The sequence below is a fragment of the Mesocricetus auratus genome, unplaced genomic scaffold, assembly GCF_017639785.1.
Source record: "Mesocricetus auratus isolate SY011 unplaced genomic scaffold, BCM_Maur_2.0 Super-Scaffold_100027, whole genome shotgun sequence".
Taxonomy (NCBI): Eukaryota; Metazoa; Chordata; class Mammalia; order Rodentia; family Cricetidae; genus Mesocricetus; species Mesocricetus auratus.
Window position 1 is genome coordinate 9,935,965 of NW_024429208.1, and position 26,780 is coordinate 9,962,744.

Consider the following 26,780-nt stretch of genomic DNA (forward strand, 5'->3'; position numbering starts at 1 on the left):
ATTAATTGTCTATTACAAATAATAGAAGCTGTCAATCAAGGGAAGGAGAATCCATTTTCTCCAGGAACTAGGCCTATAATAGGTTCTCCAATTCCAAATGGTCAGTCCTAAACATATATACATATCAGCAATCTCAAATAAACTCAGTAGATTGTATGTGTATGTATATATTTATGTAACAATAATTATAGAATAGGTCATGAATTCCAGAGTGTGCAGGGGGATGGAGGGCTTGAAATGATGTAAATACAGTAATTACACATGAAATTCTCAGAAATATGTATGTATAGAAAACCAGACAGTCATAAAAACTTCCTCAGAGTATTTTCTGAGGAATGACAGTCTAAGATCACAAAACAAATACCATTAAAGACATGACACAACCTTTCATTCAGAAACTAAGATAGATTTCAGATGATTCAAATAGTTTATTTGCATAATTGGTGATCTCATTTCTCACAGGACACCAAGCATCTGAGCATAACATAATTGGAATAAAAACAAACCATTAAAAAGAAAACAGCATTCCTCAAGTCAGACTGTTCAAATGTCCACCATGTCCAGCAGTGCAGAAATATGGAGCTCAGAGATAACTTCCTCTTTCTTTGAACTTTGGATCAGCCTTTCCAGGCGCTTAAGTCTTCCAGTTAGAGACGTGTCCTTTACTTCTGAGAACTGCAATTGCTTTCCTGCCCCTGCATTCTAATTGAATAAGAAAGAAGCCAAAAGTAACCATCTGTGAAGGCATTACATCTGATTCATGTTTACATCATTTGGAGCTTCTTGGACTCAACAGATCCCTCCCTTGGTATCCATCCTATGTCTTTCCAGCTTCATCTATTACACACATAGAGCCAGTATTCTATGTACTGAACTGCTTAGTGAGGCCCCCACCTTGGGATATTTATTTATTATATATATAATCAATATCACAGTGAAAAACTTTTGTATATTTTGTAATGATCTGGCAATTTCTTTACAGAGAATTAGTCAAAGAGTATAAATATTTTGGGGGGTGGGGTTGGGATGAGAATGTAGTTCGGAATAGCCTCAAACTTACTATGTAGTAGAGACTGGCCTTGAACTCATGATCTTCCTGCTTCCATCTCCAAAATGCTGGAGCAACAAGTGTCTACCTCCATGTCTCACAGTAAGTCCAAGAAAAGACTATTTTAAAGTATTAACCAAACTGATAAGTGGGAACAGTACGTTGTCTTAATTTACCTTCCTCCTTATTGAGAGGGTTCCTAAAGCACCCAGAAACACCTTCTCACCTGCCCCACAGCATGTGTCTCCGGTTAAACTGCTTCTGCTTCCTTAGCCCCCAAGACAGACATGGAGAGGCTTTGAAGTCCAGAAGATCTGGCTTTGAAAACAACTATTCTAGGGTGAAATTGACTTCTGTGAGCGTACCACCTTCATTTATTAGGAAAAGTTAGGACCAGGATTGAGTCTGGTCAATGACAAAGTTCAAACAGTTGTGTGGTCCCACAGACAGGCATTTGTTCCTGCCTATGCTGGCTAGTTTTATGCTACTGTCTCAACTGAGAAAATGTCCCCTTCAAGACTGGCCTACAGGCGAGTCTGTAGGACATTTTCTTATTTAGTGATTGGTGTAGGAGGGCGGGTTCAGGGCATTGTGGGTGGGGCCACCTCTGGGCTAGTGGTCCTGGGTTCTATAAGAAAGGCTGAGCAAGCCATGGAAGCAAACCAGTAAGCAGCTGGCTTCCTCAATGGCCTCTGCACCAGCTACTCCATCAAGGTTCCTGCCCTGTTTGAGTTCCTGCACTGATTTCCTTGGATGATGGACTACAAACTGAAGAGGAATTACATACACCTTTCCTCCCCAAGTTGCTTATCGTCATGGTGTTTTATGACAACAATAGAAACTCTAAGAAATTAGTTACCAGGCCTTGGGGTGTTAGGCCCCAGCCCCCACGGGGTCTCTGTGAGTTGCCTGTCAGCCAATAACCACAGGTGCATCCTGTTTTCTAGCCCTGGCTACAGCCCCAGCCTTGCCCCACCAGCATCAACCTTTAATTATAAAAACACAAACTCTTACAGCTGGGGCTTTTCCACTGTGCTGTAAGTCTGTATATAAGGCTGCTCCCTCCTTGCAATAAATATGCATACGCATACTCTCTCAGCACAAACGGCCAGGCCAGATGTCTTGTCTGTCATTTAAAGCTCTAGGCTTAGCCAGGCGGTGGTGGCGCACGCCTTTAATTCCAGAACTCGGGAGGCAGAGGCAGGCAGATCTCTGTGAGTTGGAGGCCAGGCTGGACCGACAGCCTCCAAAATAATACAAAGAAACCCTGTCTCGTTAAAAAAAAAAAAAGCTCTAGGCTTTTGCCCGATACATTAGACTTGCTCATGACGCAGACACCATGGGGGTGTTGCTGGAAGATTGTGGAAATACTCCGGAACTTTGGACGACTAGGAAAGCCTGGGAGTGTTCAGAGTTTAATGAGCAGTTTTGGGAACCTGGACAATGTAGGGAGTAGTGCAGATGATGAAGGCCTGGCCTTGTGACGCTTGAGAGGGAGTGTGTGAGTCCCTCAAAGACTCTTTTAGGGTTCTTTGTATGATAAAATGAAACCTTTGCTTTGCTGGGACAATGGATGTTGTCAGCCGGGGCTAAGAATTAGCTGTGAGTAAGATGAGACCAGCATCACTGCGGTGAAAATCTAGGATGTGTTTCCTTAGGATCAGCACATAGAAGCTGTGGTTCAGAAGGAACTGAGGCTGCCTCTCACGTTAGCAGCTGAAGCAGGTAGTGTAAGACTCTCCCAGGTTGTGCTGGTTTTGAGGCTTGGCACAGGCCATTGGGGCTCTCAACAGAGGTAGAAGGCCCAGGATTGAAGGGGTCCTGGTGAGGTAAGGCTTAGCACCATGTGGCAGGGTGAAAGTCCCTGAAGAGAGCCCAAGAGAAAGAAGTTACTGTCGAAGCAGCAGCCCAGCTGCAGTGGAGACCCAGGCATTGTGGAGATGACCACCAGGAACAGTAGCAGCTGTGGAGCGGAGCCAGCCTTAGTCTACAAGACAAGCTGCATGTGCTGTAGACAGCTGCCCAAGCATTTCCAAGGAGCCCAGAAGACTGTGAGTGAATGCCAGAAGTCTGACAGCAAACTTTACCCTGTCACACACTTCGTTCACCTGACGATTACTACTGGGCCCTTACTCTTCCTTCTTGGAATAAAGAAGTATGTAACTTCTTATTCTACAAGTGCTCGCAGTTGAGGAACTTTTAACTTTCAAAGACACTTCAGAATTTTAGAGAGACTAGATATTTACAGAAACTAGTATTTTACATAGATTCTGGATATTTTAGAGAGCCTTTGAATATTTTAAAGAGACAGAACTTTTAACGTGTTTAAAAATGTTTAAAAAAATTTTTTTGTTTTCTTTTTGGTTTTTCAACACACGCTTTTTCTGTGTAGCTTTGGAGCCTATCCTGGCACTTGCTCTGTAGACCAGGCTGGCCTTGAACTCACAGAGATCTGCCTCCCGAGTGCTGGGATTAAAGGTGTGCACCACTAACGCCCGGCCATGTTTGTTTGTTTGTTTGTTTTTTTGAGACAAGATTTCTCTATGTAGTTCTGACTGTCCTGGAACTCACTCTGTAGATCAGGCTGGCCTAGAACTCAGAGATCTACCTGCCTCTGCCTCGTGAGTGCTGGGCTAAAGGCATGCACCACCACTACCTGGCAAGTGTTTAAACTGTTAAAGACCGTGAAACTTTCAAAAGTTGACATGTTTTAAACTGTGGTATTAATTAATGCTAACATGCAATCTTGGTTGCAGACAAATCACAGAGGAAAGGTCCTGATTGAATAGGAGTGTCTGTGTCAAGCTGACAAATGGTCAATCACGCTGACTAGTTTTATGTCAATTTAACATAATCTAGCCAATTTTGGAGGAAAGAACCTCCTCCAAACTGAGAAAATGCGCCCATCACATTGGCCTGCCATACCTTTTCTTGACTGACTGAGCTCACTGTGGTGGTGTCATCGCCGGGCTGGTGGCCCTGAGTGCTCTAAGGCAGAAACTGAACAAACCAGGAGCAAGCTGGTGCGAGGCACTTGTGCATGGCCTCTATCAGCTCCTTCCCTGACTGCCTCTGCCGATGACCTGTGATGTGGGCGTGAAGGAAGCCCTTTCCTCCCCAAGTCCCTTCTGGTCATGGTGTCTTACCAGCTACAGAAAAGCAGCTGCGACACTGCCTGAGTTTCGCTCTCAGTTTAATGCACATCAGCACAAGTATAGGTTTGCTCAGTTTTTTCTTTTTTTGTTTCGTCAATCAAGGATGACCCTGAACTTCTGACCCCACTGCCTTCAACTCTGGGATTCTAGGTATGGGACTCAGCAATAGGGACTGAACCCAAGGCTTTCTACATGTTAGGTAAGCACGCTACCAACTGAATTACATTCCTAACCCCACATTCAGTTTTTTTGTTTTTGTTCCCAGTAACACTGGCATATGAAGTTTTAAAAGTCTAACCTCCATGTGTTAATGCATCATTTGATGACTCTAACACAGTGTCCCACTCCTACTGTGTAGACCAGGCTGGCCTCACTCTTGGAATGCTGGGACTAAAGTTGTGGTCCACTGTGGCTGGCACTCTCAGTCTTTAATTCTGTACATGCCAAATGCACTCGTTCTCACCTGAGGACTTCTTGTTGTCGATGTTTTCACCACAGTCTGCGTCTGGATAGTGTCAGGGAAAGAGATGAGTGTCTGAGGAAGGTAGCGAGGAAGGCAAGTTGACTCTGTGAATGCCTGTGAGTCTTCAGATAACCACTGCTGAAGTTGATCTTCAAACCTGAAACAGTATGAGATCTCAAAATGAGAAACATCAAGGCGCTTGCTGAAAAGCAAAACCTCAACTACCGGTCCTTTACTTTTAACTTATTGCTCTGGTGTCTATATGTGGGTATGGATGCCGTGTGGAGGTCAGGGCACAACTGTGTGGAATTTCTGGACGTATTACAAGACTGACAGTATGTAACTACTCCTGAAACTGGTTGAGATTGTGGAGTGGGGTAGGCACGTAAGAAGCAGAGATGAAGTCCAGAGAGCAGGTCTGGCTGCTAAAGAGGAATGGGAAAACCCTTGAAGGGGACTGGAAGCTAGGAGGTGAAGCTAGGATGGATCACTGGCAGGGACAGGGCTCACGACCAGATTCAAGTGTGCAGGCTGCAAAAGACAAAAGGGACGGAGCAATGGCCAACACAGCTGTTCTTGGAGATTTTACTACTAAAGGAGAAGCATGCAGTGGTGACAAGAGAGGACATGAGGCCACATCAGAAAGCTGTGTCAGGATGCCTGCAGTTTGCGTGCTGACGTGCGTGATCTAGTGGAGGCAAGGGCAAAGTCTCAAGAGAAAGGGATAGGAAGTCAGGCCAGCAACAGCAGTGACAGACTGTGCAATCATCCAGCTGATGAAGATATGGGTATTCTTGGGATCCGGAAGCATCCCCTTTGCAGTGTCATAGATACCAAAGTAGGCAGCTCGGTAGATGATAATGCCCTGTACTGACACATTAAAGCCTTGGTACAGGCCCCTAATCCCATCAGATTTGTAGATCTTAACCAGGCAGTCACCAAGGCCTTTGAATTCCCTTTCAGCTCCAGCTTTGCCCACATCAGCTGCTAGACGGGTACGGGCAAAATCAAGAGGATACACAAAGCACAAGGATGTGGCCCCAGCGGCACCACCCAATGCCAGGTTCCCTGCAAAGTAGCGCCAAAACTGGGTCCTCTTGTCCACACCACCCAAAAAGATCTGCTTGTATTTGTCTTTGAAGGCAAAGTTGAGAGCCTGGGTGGGGAAGTATCTGATGACATTGGCCAGGTTACCACGCCAGAAGGACAGGACTCCCTGCTCCTTGGGGATACGAGGCACACAGTCTATAATGCCCTTGTATCGCTTATCTGCCGTAATTTGCTTGCTGGCATGCTGCACCTGCAGCAGCAGCTTGACCCGCTCGATGGGCGCTACCGCCGTTTTGGAGGTGGCTGCAGCCACTCCACCTGCCAAGAAGTCCTTGGCGAAGGACACAGCGGCATCTGTCATGTTGAAAGAAAGAGAAAAGGCAGACAAGCGCGGGACAGGACTGGGTTGACAACCGGCTATGACTCCAGGACTCTGGGCAAGAACTTATACTTTTTAAAAATTGTTTTTAGAGCCAGATGGTAGTAGCTCATGCCTTTAGTTGCAGCACCTGGGAGGCAGAGGTAGGGGAATCTCTGTGAGTTTGAGACCAACCTGGACTACAGAGTGAATTCCAGGACAGCTAGTTCTTAGTTACATAAAGAAACTCTGTCTTGAAAAAGAAAAATTATTTTTAGTTATGTATAGGCACGTGTGCGTGCATGTGTGATTATTTTTAGTTATGTTATAGGGTGTGTGTGTGTGTGTGTGTGTATGTGTGTGTGTAGGCACATCTGTGAGTACACACAAGTTCTCAGAGAGGTGAGGTATGTCAGAGTCCATGGAGCTGGAGTTAAAATGGTTATGAGCCATCTGATGTGGTTGTGGCTACCAAAGCTGGGTCCTCTGGAAAAGCAGCAAGTGCTCTTAACCTCTGAGCCATCCCTCTAGTCCCAAGCTTTTACTTTATAAATAAATGTCTTCCTGGGGCTAGAGACATGGCTCAGTGGTTAACAGCACTGACTGCTCTTCCAGAGGACTGGGGTTCAATTCCCAGCACCCACATGGCAGCTCACAACTGTCTGTAACTCCAGGATCCACCACCCTCATACAGATGTACATACAGGCAAAGCACCAATGCACACAAAATAAAAATACATAAATTAAAAATAAATGTCTTCCTTCCTTTTCTTTTTTAAAATAGTCTCATCATCACAGAGCGACAGTCTCCCTGCACCAAGTAGGATGAATGGCAAAGTCGCAGAGCACGGAGACAGACTCACCTTTTGTTTTCTTCCTTCTCCTTCAGCAGACTGCTGGACAGACACTGTGCCAGGAGATCTTCTGCAGAAGCTCCACGCATCAGGTCCTCTGTACGGAAACTCCCCTCTCGGCCGCTCGCCTCACTTAACCCTTTGAGGTGTACACGAAGCAGCGGAGTAGAAAAGCTGCTTGTAGAGGGATGAAAAGACTTTGTCCCCGAACTGAAAGCACAAGGGTAGAAGTTCTTAGGGTCAAGAAAGATGCACACCACACAGACAGCTGGACATGCGCACACTCTATTCTTAGGGTCAAGAAAGATGCACATCAAACAGACAGCTGGACATGCGCACACTCTATTCTTAGGGTCAAGAAGATGCACATCACACAGACACAAAGGGACACTCCACTGGTTAGTTTATGCTCATGTCAGCCTGTACCTGCTCTGAACTTCCCTCAAGGAAGGGAATATGGCAACAAGAGACAGCAGCTCTGACCTATGTGCTATACAGTGATTCTCACACATATCAAGAGTCACTGTTGAGCAGGCATGGCGGCCTGTGCCTTTAGTCTCACTTGGGAAGCAGAGACAGACACAGACAGATCTCTCTGTGTTCAAAGCCACCTGGTCTACATAACAAGTTCTAGGTCAGCCAGGGTTAAATAGTGAGACCCTATCTCAAAAAACAGAAAGTGAAAAAGAGAGACAGCTGCTTTCAAAAATTCCCCTATCTAGAGGCACTGGGCTCTCAGAGCTGCTTCAGTCTAGGGCTTTGTTTCTTATACCACGCAGCCAGCCAGTCTGTCTGTCTGTCTCTCTCATGTGTGTTTTAAGACTTTTTATGTATATGTATGTTGGCCTGTGTCGAGTTTATGTGTACCACAAACATGCAGGAACCACGGAGGCCAGAAGAGGACATCAAACCCCCAAGAACTGGCGTTCCAGGTGTTTATGGAGCACCACGGGTACTGAAGTCAACCCTGAGTCCTCCAGAAGAGCAGCAGATGCTCCTAACTACCAAGCCATCTCTTCAGCGCCCTACACTAAGGTTATGAGCAGATCTTTAAGATTTATTTCATGTGTGTGTGTGTGGGTGTTTGGCCTATGTTATGTATGTGTGTGTACCACATATGTGCCTGGTGCCCAAGGAGTTCAGAACAGAGTATCAGATTCCTGGAACTGAAGTTATGGGTGGCTGTGCACCACATTATGGGTGCTGGGAATTAAACCTGGGTCCTCTGCAAGAGATAGTGTTCTTAACTACTGTTAGTGACAACAGCACAGGCTGGTTCTGCTTTCATGTCTAATGTTTCATTGAAGGACATGATTTTTTTGTTGTTACTTTTGTTTTACTGGAGGGGGGGTTGTTTTGTTAGCTTTATGGTAGGTAGCTGTGGTGGTTAGTTTGAACTGAAATAATGCAGGATCTTCTGGGAAGAGAGGCTCATGAGGGACTGTCTAGAGCAAGTAGGTCTATAGACGTGTCTGTGGAGAGTCCTGATTGTATCAGTGGCTATGGGAAGACTCAGCCCACCATTCTCTATTGAGGGAATCAAGCATGCCTGCCTGCATTCTATGTTCTTGACCGTGACTAGCTGCTTCAAGTTCCCGCTCTGAGTTACCTGAGTGACAAGCTTAACCTGGAATAGGAAGTGATGATGGCCCCTTTCTCCAAGTTTCTTTTGTCACAGTATTTTACCACACCAACAGCAATGAAACTAAGGCAGTGAGCAGCCTAGTGTCATGGTGCACACAGAGAGGGCGGAGGACAATTCTGTGGAGTCAGTTCTCTCCTTCCAACTTCAAGTGGACACCAGGGATCAAACCCAGGTTGCCAGGCTTAAACAGCAAGTACCGTCACCTGCTGAGCCACCTGTCTGACCCTGAGTTTAAGTCTGAAGTTTATTTTGGGGGCTGCAGAGAAGAGTCAGCAGTTGACAGCACTGGCTGCTCTTCCAAAGAACCCAGGTCATTGGGCCCCAGCCCCCAAGGATTTCTGAGTATTGCTTGTCAGCTGATAGCCACAGGTACATCCTGTTCTCTAGTCCTAGCTTACAGCCCTGGCCTTGCCCCACGGACATCAACATCTAGGATGAGAAAAACATGAGTTCTTACACCTGGGATTTCTCCACTGTGCTGTAATCCTGTATATAAGGCTATTCACTCCTTACAGCAGACACACAGGCAGACATATAGACGTGGTATGTACACACACACACACACATACATCCTCCTGGCAATAAAGGCGACAGACGCATTCTCTTAGCACAAACAGCCGGACGTCTTGTCTTTCATTTCCTGATATGCGGGAGCCACATAGGTTCAATTCCCAGCACCTGCGTGTTGGCTCACAACTGTCTGTAACTGTCTAGGGAATACAATGGTGGTGTGCAAGTGGTACATTGCTATACATGTTAGCAAAACATCCACATACATGAAATAAATAAAAAATTTTAAAAATTATTTCAACACTTAACTGAAATGACCACCTGCTTTTTTACTGTAGCAGCAAATTTTACTAATACATTTGTTTCTACGGCTGGTACTGTTTATCCTGGGACAAAGGCTACTTGGGAATGCTTTTAGGTGTTGCAAGAACATGGATGCTAAGACATCATTTGGCATCTGTGAACTAGGTTTATGAGGCGAAAAACCAGCTTTTTCATCTGCTTTCTCCAGTTAGGGTTGACCTGAGCTCATCTGATGAATGGAGGGAGGCACCTGTAACTGTTCTAAAAGGTGTGTATGCTGGGGAATGACTTGTGCTTTGCAGCGTCATCAGAACTGGTCTGTAACAGGATAGGCTTATTGTGGCACAGTATGACTTAGAACAGTGACAGAAACACACACTGAACATGGACCTCACCGTCTTTGACTCAGCTGCAGTTCCCTCTGTGTCTGCATTCTGGCTTGTTCCCAGGACAAGGGAACATCAAATTTCCTTAAACGATTTTTGAAAAAATATACACATATCTGACCATCTTCACTTAGTGCCTCTGAGAAAACAGTACAAAAACAGATTTAAAATGTATATAAATATACATATATATGTGTATATTCATTCATGCTTGAGTACTCATTCATGCAGAAAGGCTAGGAATAACTCTCATGGTCATAGAGCCTCTAAGAGACAACCTAGGAGGCCCATTCTGGAAAGGGAGTCTATGCTTTTCTAGGGCCTTCTTTAAAATTATTTTTTATTTTGTTTTGTTTTGTTTTTTGAGACAGGGTTTCTCTGTGTAGCTCTGATTGTCCTAGAATTCATTCTATACACTAGACTGGCCTTAAACTCAGAGATTTGTCTACCTCTGCCTCCCAAGTACTGGAACTAAAGGAGTGTACTACCACACCCAGCATTGTTTTTGTTTTTTGAGACAGGGTGTCTCTGTAGTCTTGGATGTCCTATAATTTGCTATGTAGACCAGGTTAGCCTCAGGCTCACAGAGATCCTCCTGAATTGGGATTAAAGACATGGACTACCTTAGCTCTAGCCCAAGTGAAGTCGCCTAGAAATCACTGGCCTTACAGGGGCGTGCTAAGGAAAGGGAAGGCAGGCACAGGGAGGAGAAACAGTGCTAAGAAAGCGTCTTCCATCCAGGAATGGCGGTGCATGTCTTTAATCTCACTGCTCAGCAGGCAGAAGCAAGTGAATCTGAGTTCGAGGCCAGTCCATTCTATCTACTTAGTGAGGGCCTGGCTTGTCTGAGCCATGCAGTGAGACCCTATTTAGGAAACTAACAAACAAAAACTCAGTTCCCTGTTTTGTTACTATTAGACCAGGAAAATCTCATGGAGACCCAGCCCTCACAGCACTGAGTGGCAACTACCTGCTGTGATGGGGAGCCTGGGGGGTGTCCAGTCACTCAGCTTGTGATTGATACATAAGGTGATGATGTCATCCCACGGGATCTCAGCAACTGAAGGCCCTGCCTCCTGGCCTGGAGAGGGGTTCTTGCTCTTCCACTTTTGGTATGTTCTGCACAGCAGGTTCTCCACCTGGGACTGGAGGATGGGCTGTGTCTTGCAGGAGCTGGGAATCTGGGAAGTATACTGAATGACCATGGAGCACATAGGGAGCCAGGGCGCTGCAGAGAAAGTTACAGGTTTGACCACGGATCAGTGAACATGAAATGTTATTAATGCTCTATTTCCTTAGGAGTGGGCTATAGTGTTAAGACATAGCCTTCCACTCCTCCTCCCTTAGAGTGGTACATACCCCCTGCAGGCGGGAGGTCCATCTGTGGAAGCTGGAACCCAAGCACAGCTTGCTTCAGCCATGCCAGATGCTCTGGTGAGTTCCAGTGCAGATGAGGAAGCAGCTGGCTGCCCCCCACCTCAGCAAACTCCATGACAGGCCAGGAGATGTCACACAGCTGCTCAGAGGACACCACAGAGGCCAAGAACTGCAGCACGCTATTAAACAACTCAATAATGGCGCTAGGCTCTTGGGAGGCCAGGCCACCCAGCCGCCTCTCTCTTCTGTCATGGAAAAACCGACCACTGAACTCACGGCTGATCCCATCCTCAACATACTGAATAAGGGTCTGGCAGCAAAGGTCTAGGGTTTGAGGGCACCGGGAGACCAGCCATTGGACTGCTCTAGAAACCTGAGGGACAAGACAATGGGAGAGGCAGAGTCAAACAATTCACATCATTTTAAAAAGACGTTTTCTAAAGGGGCTTTAACATTCTTCCCATGGCCGCAGAAGGTAAGTGCTGCAAGAACAAAATCTCAGCACTGCAGGGAAGGGCACAAGCCCTCTGAGTTTGTGTGTGGATTTCTAGAGGCCTGGAGAAACGCCTCAGAGGACTCTCATGAGTGTTATCCAACCAGTAAGGCTGCAGAGACCTGGAAGGACCTAGGACCTTATGAGGTCTTCCTTCACCCACTGAAGCAGAGCCACGCCACCTCATTCCTAGAATTAGCAGCTTCTCTGAATTCCAGGATGCGTCACAACCTGAGGTGACCTCCTCCCGAGGACTTTGTTTCCATATAGTGCTGGAGATACAACCTGGGACCTCTGATATGTTAAGTGGGTGTTGTACCACTGAGCTATATCCTCAGGCCATATAGTCAGTTTTACTAGTCCCTATACTTCTTTTCCTAAATAATTTTCAGCAGACCGTTTTAGGAAATCTCAGGTAATATTATTTGTTTATATTTTCCAAGAGCAATCACTCTAAAAAAATAATTAGATAAATATGACATTCAGATGTAAGATACTTTAAATTCATAAAAGCCAAAAAACTTATGTGAGAAATTTCATATATTACTGAAAGCATAACTAGGGACATTTTTAAAAACTGTTTTTTAGCCCTGCTTCTATCTTTATAAAGTTATATGTATGTATACATCCTAAGATTAAAATGGAAATCCCTAATATCAGCTGAACATGATGGTACATGCCTATAATCCCAACAGAAGAAGGAGAGGCAGAATGATCAGCTCCAGGTTACCTGGCTACCTAGCAAATTTGAGGCTAGTCGGCCCTACATGACACTGTCTCAAAAACCAATCAAGCAGCCAACCAACCAAGCAAACCACTTCTATAAAATTTAAGATAGATCAGAAGAGGGAAAAACAAGTATCTCGATGGACCTTTACCTTCACTGTGCCTTGTAAATCATTAACAGAATCGGGAATCTCCACAACAGTGTAATCTGAAATCAGTTTAGCTGAAACCAAATCCTGTAACATCAGACCTTTAAGAGAAAAGAGGAAGGTCCCATGTAATAACACTCATTGCGCATGTGACACATCCCAATGCCAGTCTTGGCTCTCCATGCAGCAGACAGAACAAATAAGGTTCTAGTCTCCAAAGGTTCCCAAAACTGTACTGCCTGCTGTCCATCACACTCAAGTTCCACCCACTAATTAAAAACTAAAACCCTGAATGAGACTTCTTTCACAAACCATCCTCCACTTCCTTCCCCATGGAGTCTCCTTTGGAGCTGGGCACGAGAACCACCAGTGGGAGTGCGGGCTGGAAGGGCTTGGCCTGAAGGAGCTGCTTGAGCTGCAGCAAAGCCGATAGCCAGTACAGATCCTCCTCTGCTACGTCCTCAGTCTTCACTCTGGGAGGAAGCAGCAGCATGAGCCCACTGGCTCCCAACAGGTCTTTCCGTGTCTCCACAGCATCAAGGGCAGTATCACTAAGGGTGCCGTGGGCCACCTGCAACAGAGTCAAAGACATCAGGATGAATGTACCAGAAAACAAGACAGAAGAAACAGTCTGCCTCATAACAAGGACAACTAACGTATTCTAGTCATCATACGTTCACTGTGGCCTGGAGAGTCCTTCAAAGACAAAGCTTGGCCAAACATGGTGGCCCATGCCTTTAATCCCAGTGTTCAGGAGGCAGAGGAAGACAGGATCTCTGTGAGTTCAAGGTTAAGGTTAGCTTGGTCTACAGAGTGAGTTCTAGAACAGCCAGAGCTACATAGGAAAACCCTGCCTCAAAAATAGAGAGGGAGAGAGGGAGGGAGGGAGGGAGGGAGGGAGGGAGGGAGGGAGGGAGGGAGGGAGGGAGGGAGGGAGGGAGGGAGGGAAGGAAGGAAGGAAGGAAGGAAGGAAGGAAGGAAGGAAGGAAGGAAGGAAGGAAGGAAGGAAGGAAGGAAGGAACATACACCTGGGCCAGTCTTCCATGAGACCATGAAACAGCTTGGTCAAAAGATACAAAAGCCTCTGGCTACATTTATGATTGACCACATGACTGTAATCTTAACTCTGAACAAGGATAGAAAAATTAAATCCATAATGAAACCAAGCCTGCAACAGACAAGAGATTTGGACATATATCTTCTAACAGCGCTGAGGAAATGGGACCAATAATCTCTGGATAAATGACGCAGAGGAAGTCACAACAAGGCTACAGGAGTACTGGTCACTTCTGACCCTGGCCTGCGCCAGGGAGGAATGGAAGGAGGCTTTTCTACAAACTGAACAGATGTCCAGATCCAGACATCTGGGAATCCCTCTATAAAGGTATGCTTGCCATTCAGAGACCATCTACTCCTACCATAAACAGAGCTTCTGGCCAACTTTGAAGGGCCCTGTTCAGGTACAGACAGACAGCCTCAGCTAATGAAGACAGAGCTTCTAACATAAGAGATCCCAGGAGACAGCTGAAGCTCTTACCAGCCAGATCTAGACCCAACAGCACCAGCCTCCTGTGAGAAATAAGGCCACATCTGGTGGATGTGCTGTGTCATGCCTACCTTTCAGAAAACACAGACACACAGACAGACACAGGGCAGACAGAATAAGATGTTCAGAGGATCATGTGCTTCCGCACTTCTAATGAAAGGGTAAAGGAAAGAAGAGCAGTATCATGAAGGGCCATGAGGGAGGCGGAAGGGAATCAGAGGGAGGGGCAAATAGAAATGGCACAATGATAGCTATATACAAAAACGTTACAAGAAACTCATCTTTTACTGCAACTTAAAAAACAAACACCACAAAACTGACCCAGAAGTAAAATAAGTCTCCAAGTGGGAAGGTTACATGCCTAAAACCAACTGTAATCAGAGCTGCTACTCAGGGGAGCTGAGGCAATGAGACTGTAAATTTGAGGCCTAAAAACTCATCAGAAAAGCCTGGTGTGTAGCTCAGAGGTTGAGCACTTTCCTAGCATGCATGAGGCACCTGGTTCAATTCCACCATTGTCTAGAAAAGAAGAGTCTCTAGCCTAAGGGACCTGCTAAGTTCACACAATGAGGGGACTCTGGCATGCTTGGCACTTCAGAGCCAATTCTCAGAAGCCCATGGACAGGAAGGAAAGGGTACCAAGGAAAATCACAACAGCAGTGGTAGATACTAACAAGAAGTAAAATAATTTCCTACTTACGATTCTACAAACCTAGCTGAACAGCAATAAAAAATGAGAGGCTAAGCTAAGTAAGTACATTTTCAGAGAGGACAGGAATCAGACAATTTCCCATTTCCCTCCTCCATACACTTTCTTCAGAATCAGCTGGAAAAAGTACGGCTACTACTGCCAAACCAAGATTAGCTGGGCTTCCAAATGCCTGCCAGGCATTGCTCTGTGCACACATTTACTTCAAACTCAAGGCCTAAGAGCAGAGCCACAGCATAGTAAGTACACAGTGTTGGGAAATTTAACCATTTCTCTGGGTAAAACAGACACTGAGAATACTGTGTGTAAGTGGTATAGGGATACTGAGACACTTGTCAAGATGAAAGAGCTATCAGAAGTAGAGTAACAGGGTAAATGCTCACAAAAAAAAAAAAATAGCTCTAAGGTATGCTATTTGGATAGAGGCCATACCTTGAATTCACGATTGCTGTAGTCTGAACCCTGACTGCCCCTTGGAAGTGCATTTGTTTAAGGCTTGGTCTCCAACTTGCACTACTAGAGGTGGCGGAGTACCCAAGAGCTGGGTCTAGGGAGACTTTGGGACACGCCTATGAAGAACTGTGGGATGCCAGCCTCCCCCCCCTTCCGATCCCTGGCTGTCAAGCATCCAGTTTTGCTTCTGCTGTGTGCCCTTCCACCTCCACAACCCTGATGTGCTCCCTCCACAGAACAACAAGGCCAGCCATAGCTGAGCAGCAAGAGCAAACCTCTCTTAGAAAACTCACCACACATGACATTTGTAATGGTGGCAGAAAGTGAATACACTGCTCTCCCAGAATACAGACTAAAACCTTACACAGTAGATGGCTATGGTATATTATCAAGGTGTGAAGAAAAAGACGATGGAATTTGCTTCTGATCTTCTCGATATCATTTAAAACCACTTTTGAGAACAGTAATTTATACTTTCAGAAATGTTGAATAAAGGAAATGAAATCATGAAGATGAATACATGAAGTGACTGTCACTCACCTTAATACACACACTGACAGAAACTGTCTGATCCCCTTTACTACTGAGTGCATTATAAACTGTGAGAGTCTGGATGTCACTGGCAGTATCACGTGTGGTATCCACCAAGCTGTCATCGCCTGTAAACTTGACCTTTAACCAATTTTCTAGTATTCTGTAGATAAAAGAAAATACCATTTGAGTGAAGGAAAGTCTAATTCTAAAATAAGTCACAGAAATCTTCAGGGAAACAAGAGAAATACCATATGGATACAGGGTCAGACACCAAATCCTACGGTGAAGCTGACCTGGACAAAACAGATTATTACTTTAAAATGGAGTTGGGACCTCTTGCTGAGTTATTTATTTGAGTAAGTGGAAAGACGACCATGCAACTGACTCATTCTAATGTGATTGAAAACGATGAACCAGAAAGGAAAGGACCTAAGCAATAGATACCATCCCTGGAGTTAAAAATATCCATTTTATCCCAGCACTCAGGAGGCAGAGGCAGGTGGATCTCTGTGAGTTCGAGGCCATCCTGATCTACAGAGCGACTTCCAGGACAGCCTCCAAAACAATACAGAGAAACCCTGTCTCGAAAAACAAAAAACAAACAAACAACAACAACAAAAAAAAAAAACATTTCAGCCAGATGTGGTGGTGCACGCCTTTAATCCCAGCACTTTGGAGGCAGAGGCAGGTGGGTCATGGTGAGTCTCAGATCAGCCTGGTCTACACAGTGAGCTCCAGACCAGTCAGGGTACAAATCTTGCCTCAGAAAACCACCACCACCAACGACAACAACAACGAAAAACTATTTTACAGAATTAAACTTCTCACAATGACCTATGATACAGTTCAGTAGATAAAGACATTTGCCACCAAGTCTGCCAACCTGAATTAAATCCCAAATGGTGTAAGGCAGTGTTTCTCAATCTGTGGGTCACAACCCCTTTGGGGTCAAACAACCATTTCACAGGGGTCACTTAAGACCATATCAGATATTTACATTGCAATTCATAACAGTAGCAAAATTACAGTTATGAAGCAGCAACGACAATAAATAATTGTATGATTGGTGGTCATCACAGCATGAGGAACTGTGTTAAAGGGTCTCAGCATTAGGACGGCTGAGAACCACTGTGGAAAGAGACCAGGCCCCTGCAGGTGTGTCCTCTGACAGCCACATGTGCCATGTGGCACACAGGTGCACACACAATACACGTTTTCTTCGGGGCCAGAGAGACAGCCCAGCAGTTAAGAGCACTGGCTGCTCTTTCAAAGGACCCAGGTTCAACTCCCTGCAAACACAAGGCAGCCAACTCTAGTTCAGGGGATCTGATGCCGCCTTCTGGCCTGTGTGGGCACTGCCAGCACAAGGTGCTCAAATACTCATGCTGCAAAATACCCACAGCACATATAATTCCAAAACCAATATTCTGCTTAAGAACTGCTACATGACACACATTTTCTAAGAAATGTATAGTTCAGTTACTAGTAAAATACCACAACTCTTTTCATTGTTCAACCATATTGTGAGACAAGCCTCATGATTTCCCTTTACTCCTTTTCCTTAACCTATGTCCCAACAATAACTGTTTAAATGTACTCAGAGAGCTTGGAGCCACTATGCAAAACCTGGCAGCTCCAAAGATTTCTACAGAGTTGCATAACCTAACATTTCTAGTCCTAGGTGTGTAAGAGAATTTAAATGGAAACTCAAATGGCTGTCAACCCATCAGGAAAGTAAAATGGGGCATTTTCTTATATTCTCACATGGATGGGCCTAGAAAATGTGCTAATAATGTAAGTTTCTGGAAGTTATTTGTATCCTGGCCAGGCAGTGGTAGCGAGGCCAGCCTGGTCTACAAGACAAGTTCCAGGACAGCCAGAACTACAGAGAAACCCTGTCTTGAAAAACCAAAAAGAAAAATAAAATAGTATCATATCATTTTTCAATTTCTTAAAATGTCAAACATTTTTTCCTAAGATGAAACAAAGTGTAGCAGACAAAGTATAAACTAATTCCTTCTAAAATCTTAGACAAAGTAGATACTAATCAGTATACCGTACATAGATTTAAATAATCCTCAACTCCTAATGATTTTGGACCAAGAGTATACATGGATAATATTAAGTACAAGGAATAACAACAAAAATCTAATATCATGAGCAAAGCAGACCAAAACATAAATCTTCAGTGTCCATATATACAAGACCAAGAACCACAACTCTGCCTGTGTGAAGCTTTCAATAGAGGAGTCCTTCTCCACATCCACATCCTACTCCCCACGGAAAACTCCCTGACCTGCCAGGACTCTCTGGAGTCTGCTCTTCTCCATCAGGTAGCACCAGCACCAGTTTCCAATATACTCGCTCATGCTTCCCAGGGAGGTACTCAGCCACGAAGGACGGCAGGTCCAGAGGTGCCCACGCAGCATTGCTGGAAGGGACAGATCACAAGGAGTGAGTCACGGCACAGTCCCCAAGCGGCAACCACACACAGTGAGAATGGCAGACCTCAGCAGCTGCTGGTGGAAGTGCTGAACCTTCATCTGGTGAGCTGTCTTGTTTCTAAGCTGCCTCAACCTGCAAAGAACAAAAAAGAAAGATACCAGGACTGCAAAGGCTACTTTCAACCCACAGAAAGAAATTAACTGAATTTATTCCCCCCCAATACTAGGAGTAGATTACATCTTTTTGAGTCATTGGCCAATGGGATCCTATAGGCCTCCCATCAAACATTACAGGCTACTGCCAATGCTATTGGTTGCCCTGACAAACTTAGAGGTTAAAACCCTACTGCTAAAGACACCACATATTTATCAAACATGGAGATATGGACTGGTGCTCAACTTGAAACTTCCTCCCTACTGATTACTAAAATAGTGCTGGAAGGTACTATATAAACTACAGGAGGAGAAAAAGCAGTCATCGATCTAACAAGCTATGAACTCTGTGGCTATACAGGTGACCTGCCTATAAGAAACATCCATGGGTGCAATAGTGTCGCAAAAGTAGTGGCTATAACCAATACATGCTACTTGGGCTTAAGGCTTGCTCCATGATGTAACCCATACCTGGTACCATTAATGAGGCCAAGAATCTGAGACTACATAGGTCATGGTCCCTAGGGGAGCACCTACTACCATTATTCTATAAAATGAATATAGCAATAAAGTGATCCCTAATGACACGCTGCTATACCCATCAATCAACCCACTGCTCAATCCTCATCAGAGAGGCTGTCTTCTCACAGTAGGTGGTAATTAACATAGAGATCCACAGCTGGACAATAAAAGGCCAAGAGTGAGTGACTTTGGAACCCTTAGCTCTAAATGAGATGTCTCCATCAATTTCCTCCCTTTAAGGCTAAAGAAATCTATACACAACAGGAGATGGAAAGACTGTTCAGAGACCAGAGGTGATGAATAACTCCAAGGAAACAGCAGTTCCCAGACACAACAGGACTGATGACACATATTAACCTTAGAGACTGTGACAGCAGGCACAAGACCTACGCAAGTTGAAGTCAGACAAAATGCCAGCATGGGAAAGTGGAAGTGGGCACAAAGTTCACCTCCTCATCAAGAAGCCATTTGCAATTGATAGCTACTGAGAGGAAACTAGTTTTCTCCAGTGGAGTGACACTGCATAAATCAACCACACTCCAGGGAAGACCTCAGGCTCAGGAGTAGTTGACCAACACACAACAGACTTCATGGGCTTTGTTTTATTGTTATCTTTTGTTTTTAAGAAAGAGAGAGAGACAGAGAAAGAGAGAGAAATGGAGTTGGGTGGGTGGAATCTGGGGGGAGTTAGGGGAGGGGAAAGAATACAACCAAAATATACTGTGTGAAAATTTTAAAAATAAATACAAAGTATTAACTGATGTTTCTGAGTGAAAAGTAATTGTTAATGTTTCCTTGGCAGAGAGATTCAGACTCTGATTAAACTAGCAGGTCATACAACCCCATCAAGTATCTGCTGAACTATCCACAGGGAGCTGGCTATGGGAAACAGACAAAAACCCTGTCATTCTAGAACATGCTTTCGTGCCAGAGAAGAGCCTCTATGATGGCTAGTGTGGTTCACAGAGCATGCCTATAGACTGTGCACACTTTCAACGTGCCAGATTATCATCCCATTTACATACGGCACACAGATGACCAAGGGATCTGATGGACCAGATAGAACCTTAAGGAAATGCTCAGAGAGAACATCCTGTGACAACCAGACAAAGAAGAAATATAACTCATTCAGGCAGTGCCCATGGCACCTCCACGTTGTCTCCCTAGTGCCTGCCCACTGGGAGGCAGGGTGGCTTCGAAAGCCCCTGTTAAAAGAAGACATTGATACGGGGCCTGAAGAAAAACACCAAGCCCAAGATGGCTATGACTGGACAATTTGGACCTCGGGAACTGGACTGCTCAGGGAGACTGGGAGGAGCAGCAGGGAGGGCCCAGCTGAGGGAGACACAGGAAGAAAGGACACTGAAGACAGGATATGCAGGAAGCACAATGGGAGCAGTGTCTAGAAGCAGAAAGTCAGGGTAGAGCTAGGAATCATTGATGCTAAGTCAGTCTCCCAACAGAACCCGAGTCTTTCAAAGTCGTGCAAAGCTTGACCCTCTTTTCCTAGGGGTGGACAAGTCACACATTCAACTGTGGGAAATACCCACCCTCAAGATGCATTCCTGTCTGTCCTTACTTTCTGGTTCCACCCACCTTCATCTACAAATACATCAGTCTAACTCGTTGAAACTAATTGAGGTGTGGAGCCCCGAGGACATGCCACTGAGCACTGACCTGGTACACGAAATGCCTACTTTCCCTGCATGGCCCAAGTCCAAGAGGCCCTTGGCCAGGTTCTCCTCAGCAATGGGGCACTCTGCACTGGGCACGAGTGCCTGCAGCCGGTCATTCATGTCCACACAGCATGGTGCTGCAGGGAAGGCCCGCATCTGACGCCGGAGTTTCTTCCGGGCTGCAACAGCTTCTCTCCACCTACAGACAAACCAGCATAGCATTATTGGACGGTGTGTTTAAGGTTCATTCCATGGGGAAAAAATACAAAGTCGGTTCAATAATATGGAAATGTGGTTTTTGTTTGTTATAAATTTTTTACATTAATTTAATTTTCATGTATATGAGTGTTTTGCCTGTGTACATGTATGTGTACTTTGTGCATGACTGTGGATAGTTTGAGCCACCATGTGGGTGCTGGGAACTGAAACCAGGTCCTCTGAAAGAACAGCAACTGTTCTTAACCACTGAGCCATTCTCTTCAGCCTGGAAATGAGGTCTAACAATCTGTTTTTGTTTTTGTTTTTGTTTTCCAGCAAGAGTACTTAAAATGAAAACTAATCTCTACAAGAATGACACCAACTGACATTAAGGCTACCTTAAATGCCCTCCCATGATAATGAGATTGATGACTACCTTATATACCATCCTAGAACCCTCATCCAGTGCCTGACGGATGCAGAGGCAGACACCCACAGCTAAAAACCGAACTGAACTCCTGGAACCCAGTTGCAAAGAGGAGTGATGAGCAAAGGAATCAAGACCAGGCTGGCAAAACCCACAGAGGCAGCTGACCTAAACAAGGAGGAATGCATGGACCCCAGACTGATGACTGAGAAGCCATCATGGGACTGATACAGACACCCCCCACCCCTACCCTCGCCACCAGGGTGTCAGAGAAGAGGCCTCAGCAATCCGTGGGACCTTGGAGAGTAGATCAGTATTTATTCCTGGCATACAAATAGACTCTGGGAGCCCATTCCATATGAAGGGATGCTCTGTCATCCTGAACACATGGTGGGGGGACCTAGACCCTGCCCAGGATGATATGACAGACTCTGAAAATTCCTCATGGAAGCCCTTACCCTCCCTGGGAGCACAGGGAGGATGGAGTGGGGTGAAGGGTTGGGAGGATTGGGGGGCCAGGGGAAGAGGGGAGGGAGAGGGAACTAAGAGTAACATGTGTAAAAAGTTAACTTAAAAAATTATTGTAAAAAAAAGAAAACTAATCTCAATTAAAATGTGAACAGGATACAAAACAAAAGCCATGAGCACTCAAACTACCAGATCTGAGAACACTGAACTATCTCTAAACGTCAATTTGGATACAAATTTAATATACTGACACCTTAACCCAGCAAACAGGAATTTATCTACCAACAATATGCATGTGAACAGACACCCTCTTCTGTCCCACACACTGAGATTATGCTCATTCTGGCTTTTTAATTAAGCCATTTTATTTCTGTAACATAAGGCACTGCAAGTCCTAACATATAACAGTCCTGAGTCTCGGACAATGTTCCCTGGCATGATAGCATGGCAGTGGAAACTCCGCATGCTGTGCATTCAAAATTAAATCTACAGTCAAGTGTCACAAGGCAAAAGGGTGTGCTGCCAAATTCACCTCAGATTTATTACACAATTGATTTCAAGTTGATTTCTGGTCATTGCACATTCAGAAACCTTTTATTACTGCCATTGTTTTATTATTTTGCAACCTCATAGTCAAGTTATACAACCCCACATTTAAGAAGTTTTTGTACTAGAATAGTGATAGCTACACAATACTTTCTCATTATCATTAGAAAATCTTGTACAACTAGCTACTGCTCAAGTTAGCCAAGAAAGCAAACACCTAACACTGTAGCGTATATTATGTTGCTAGGCTATGGTACTGGGAAGATCAGGTATAATAAATGCATTTTTGATTTTTGTCTTACATCCCAACCAAAGTTTCCCCTCCCTCCTTTCTTCTCAGTTCACCCCCCTACCCTCCACCTCCCCACCCGCCCCTGTAAATGCATTTTCAGCTTACAATGAATTTATCATGAAGTAACCCCATCGTAAAAAACATCAGCACTGGAGGCTGGAGAACTAGTGCTGTGGTTAACAAGTTGCTCTTGCAGAAGACCCAGATTTGATTCCCAGCAGCACAACAGCTCACAACTGTCTGTAACTCCAGTTCCAGAGGATGTGACACCTCTTCTGACCTCCTTGGGCAGCAGGCATGCATGTGGTGCACATACATACGTGCAGACAAAACACATATATGTGTTTATATATTTTCTTTTTTTCCTACACGGGGTTTCTCTGCGTAACCCTGACTGTCCTGGAACTCGCTATGGAAACCATGCTGATTTCAAACTCAGAGATCCACCTGCCTTTGACTTCAGGGTGTTGGGATTTAAAGGTGTGCACCATTATCGCCTGGCAAGTGTTTTTTGTTTGTTTTTGTGTTTTTCTTTTAAAGAGAGTATCAGTACTTATTTTTGGGAGATTCATCCATGTTAGGAGGCCATCCATGATTTATTTGTTTAATGTATTCACAGGTGTTTCCCTGTGTCTAGTACAGTCCACCAACAGCAAGCAAGCACTGTATAAATATCTGTTCAAATACAGGACAGCCACCCGTCCTTGAGAACATCAGACGAATGTGTGACTAACTGTTTCTGAAAGTCTAAGTCTACTGCAGATACTCACTCATTCTTACAGAATGTACTGTGAGCCTTTCATCATCAGCTAATGGAACTGATGGCTCAGATACTGAACCTGATGATAGACTTTCACGTGAGTGGGTAACTTCTGTGAGAACAGAACTCACCGTTGTAGATACTTGCAGAAACACTGAAGTTCCTGGAGTGTCTCTTTGGCAGTCTGGAAAATTTCCTCAGCAAGGAACAAATCCACCAGGTGTGTACAGACAGCTTCACAACAGCGGGCTATGCGGGCCTTCTGGTCTGTCTCCACTGCACTCCTAGAACACAGAGCAATTAGCATAGAAGCTGCTACACCAAGGGTTACTGATACTTAAGGGCTTGCGTTAACAATGCCAGAGTCTGGGCTGGGAATGTGGTAGAGCATCTCTCCTGGTTAGTTTTGTGTCGACTTGACACACACACAGTTGTATGGTAAGAGAAACCTCACCTGAGAAAATGACTCTATCAAATCGCCTACAGGCAAGTGTGGAAGGCATTTCCTTCATTAATAATTGATTGAGAGCCCAATCAAATGAGGCTGGTGCCATTTGGCTGGGATACATAGGACATGCAGCCCTGGGGTATATAAGAAAGTAGACTGACCAAATAAGGAGAAACATGCCAATAAGCAGCACTCTTCCATGGCTTCAGTTCCTGCCTTCACTTCCTGTCCTGACTTACTTTAACAATGAACTATGGCTGGGTGGTGGTGGCTCACCCAGCACTCGGGAGGCAGAGGCAGGCGGATCTCTGTGAGTTTGAGACCAGCAGGGCCTACAAGAGCTAGTTCCAGGACAGCCTCCAAAGCCACAGAGAAACCCTGTCTCGAAAAACCAAAAAAAAAAAAAAAAAAAAAAACAATGAACTACGATGTAGCAGTGTAAGCCAAATAAGCCTTTCCCTGTCCAAGCTGCTTCCCTCATGGTCTTTATCACAACAAGAGAAACCAAACTAGGGCAGCGTCTGCCTAGCATGTGCAAGACCATGGTTTTGGCTGTTCTACCCACACCAAAAGAGTTGAAGCCTATTTTCATAAGAAATATAATTAACATGTCCACTATATGAGAAAGTTTAAGAGTTTTATTTTTACTTAAAAGCAGACACCTGAAAAGATAAGTAAAAGAGAAAAGTATCATACAGGGGGCCAGATCAAATTTATATATTGCCAGTGTAGCAATCAGGAAATAACACTTTAACCAACCAAGGTATGATAGTCTATATAAATATTCCCAATACCTAGGAACCTGAGGTGAGAGCACCACTAACATTAGTAACAAAACAAGAGCCTACACTCCAAGCCTATATACATGCTCTATTTAATTCAGTGGGGAGGGGGACTTCAGGGGAAGGAGATATGGAGATTAAAGGACAACTTCTGGAAGTTTAATTCCACTATGTGGGCTCTGGAGATTGAATTCAGGTCATCAAGCTTGGCAACAAGTGCCTTTGAGTTTTAATTTTAAATGACTATTGAGACAATCAAAGTCTCATCAGCAATACAGGTGTTTACAAAATTAGATGTCCCTTACATACATGCCAAACACTAGTGGCTACTAGTAATGGTTCCTCAGATAAATCTCTCTCTCGGACTTTACCACACCCTGGCACTCAGGACCCCAGCCCTGCACTCACTTTAACTCCTGGGAGCAGGTTTCCCACACACACTCTGTCACCATGAGTTCCGTCAGCTCTGCAGCCAGACCCTCACTCAGCTGAGTTAACATCAGCTCTCTTTCTTGCTTCAACCTATGAGCAAAAGAAAAGTAGCACAAAGTTAACACTTAAGAATAAAAATAAATGAGAGCTGGAGAGATGGTTCAGTGGTTAAGAATGCACAGTGCTCTTGCAAAGGACACGAGCTCATGTCCCAGCACCCACATGGAACTGCCTGAAACTACAGCTCCAGGGACCCCACACCCTCTTCTGGCTTCCACAGAAACCTGCATTCATTCGCATACATATGCCACCCACCTCCCAGCACACACACATACCACACACATACACCAACACACACACACCTCTCTCTCTCTCTCTCTCTCTCTCTCTCTCTCTCTCTCTCTCTCTCTCTCTCTCTCTCTCTCTCTCTCTCTCGTCTCTTAGTCAAATCATGAGGGTGCTGAGTGCCCAACAGGGGTCAGATGGCAACATAGGGAATAGCAAGAGGGGAATCAGAGGTCAGGGCTGGTACAAACTGATCTCTGTGGCCAGCTACAGGAACAGGCCATACCCACCTTTCCTCCTCAGCCCGTCGCTTTTCTTCCTCTCTTCTCTGCCTTTCTAAGGATACTTCTTCAGCAGCAACATGCCTCAAAATGCCTGTGGTTGCAGCCGTTATCAGATCCTCCACAGCAGCATTAGAAAAACTTAACAAAACAAAGCAGATGGCATCCAAACTCAGAAAAAAGTAAATCACCATTCACTCTTGCCTAGTGAGATGTGTTTCTGGAATGCAGAGATACTTCAACACATGAACCAATCAATCACAGACTGGCAAGATGGCTCAGCAATAAAAGTACATGCTGTGTGCCAAGTAATGTGACCTCAATAATAATAATAATCAGTAAATAAACAATAAAGTTCTTTTAAAAAGAAACATCTTCAATGAAGAAATATATATTTACTACCATACAGCTTCAATTACACACACACAACAATGCGGTTTTTAAAACTATATAACTCAAATGATATGATTTAAAATGGGGTACAAAGAGTAAGCAAGTAGAAAAATACATGAGTGGGTTTATTATGTCTCCTATTGTAAATACATTTATTTTTGCAAATAAAATGGTAAACTAATTTTATAAAGCACATTGTTCATATTTAGGAGTGAGAAAGAAGCCCTAATATGGTTAAACTATGGTCACAAACAATTTGAGCTACAACCCCAAGCCCTATTGGTCATCTGAACATTTCCTTGACAGTCTGGTCTATATACTGAGTTCCATACCAGCCAGGGCTACAAACTGAGACTCAGTCCAAAACAACAAAGAAAAAAAATCAATGACTTAAATTTAAGATAATGAAACTTGTAGAAAACATCAATATCTTCATAATATTGGATTTGGCAGCAATTTCTTAGTTAAGATCCTAAGAGCACAGGCAACACAAGGAAAAGTAGGTTTCATAACAATTTAAATGTTGGTCAGTCCTTCCAGACCCCACCCTCCGGCACCCTCAGCTTCAGCCTCAGGTGAACTTAGGTCCCCCTGGGACCACTCTCCCACCCATCACCCACTCCCTAAATCTTCCGGGGGCCCATTCCTGGCATCCAGGGGATCCACCACACAGAAAAGGTGTCAGTCCTTCCAGACCCCACCCTCTGGCGTCCCCAGCTTCAGCTTCAAGAAAGAATGACCAGTGGAGACAGAAAGACCCCACCTGCACCCACAGGAAGAAGAGATGGGAAGAAGACAGAATAAGAGCTCACTCAGCAATAGAAAGAACAACATGACTCCACCAGAATCTAGAGACCCAACGCCAGCAAGACCTGAAAAGCACTACATAGATGAAGCAGAAGAGACAGACCTTA

General features: G+C 44.7%; 2 protein-coding genes across 2 annotated transcripts in view; both read right to left on the reverse strand.

The window, feature by feature from the left end:
- Positions 1 to 408: 408 nt before the first annotated feature.
- The window catches only part of LOC101832792 (minichromosome maintenance complex component 3 associated protein), a 50,557-nt gene continuing 24,185 nt past the window's right edge, over positions 409 to 26,780 (reverse strand). The window contains exons 15-29 of the mRNA XM_040732237.1: positions 25,483 to 25,614; positions 24,884 to 24,997; positions 23,377 to 23,529; positions 20,556 to 20,753; positions 18,268 to 18,336; positions 18,056 to 18,190; positions 15,766 to 15,919; positions 12,830 to 13,088; positions 12,521 to 12,618; positions 11,132 to 11,522; positions 10,743 to 11,000; positions 9,782 to 9,911; positions 6,938 to 7,138; positions 4,667 to 4,823; positions 409 to 702 (exon numbers count right to left, since the gene is read on the reverse strand). Coding sequence (XP_040588171.1) covers positions 544 to 702; positions 4,667 to 4,823; positions 6,938 to 7,138; positions 9,782 to 9,911; positions 10,743 to 11,000; positions 11,132 to 11,522; positions 12,521 to 12,618; positions 12,830 to 13,088; positions 15,766 to 15,919; positions 18,056 to 18,190; positions 18,268 to 18,336; positions 20,556 to 20,753; positions 23,377 to 23,529; positions 24,884 to 24,997; positions 25,483 to 25,614 — 2,608 coding nt within the window. The 3' untranslated portion in view covers positions 409 to 543. The remainder of the gene's footprint in view (positions 703 to 4,666; positions 4,824 to 6,937; positions 7,139 to 9,781; positions 9,912 to 10,742; positions 11,001 to 11,131; positions 11,523 to 12,520; positions 12,619 to 12,829; positions 13,089 to 15,765; positions 15,920 to 18,055; positions 18,191 to 18,267; positions 18,337 to 20,555; positions 20,754 to 23,376; positions 23,530 to 24,883; positions 24,998 to 25,482; positions 25,615 to 26,780) is intronic.
- On the reverse strand, positions 5,340 to 6,134 carry LOC106021192 (ADP/ATP translocase 2). Its single transcript, XM_013113915.3, has one exon. The coding sequence runs from the start codon at positions 6,075 to 6,077 to the stop codon at positions 5,355 to 5,357; it is 723 nt and encodes a 240-aa protein (XP_012969369.2). The 5' UTR covers positions 6,078 to 6,134; the 3' UTR covers positions 5,340 to 5,354.

Excerpts from the sequence above, each read along its gene's own strand:
- LOC106021192 (XM_013113915.3), bottom strand. The coding sequence starts at position 6,077 with ATGACAGATGCCGCTGTGTCCTTCGCCAAGGACTTCTTGGCAGGTGGA.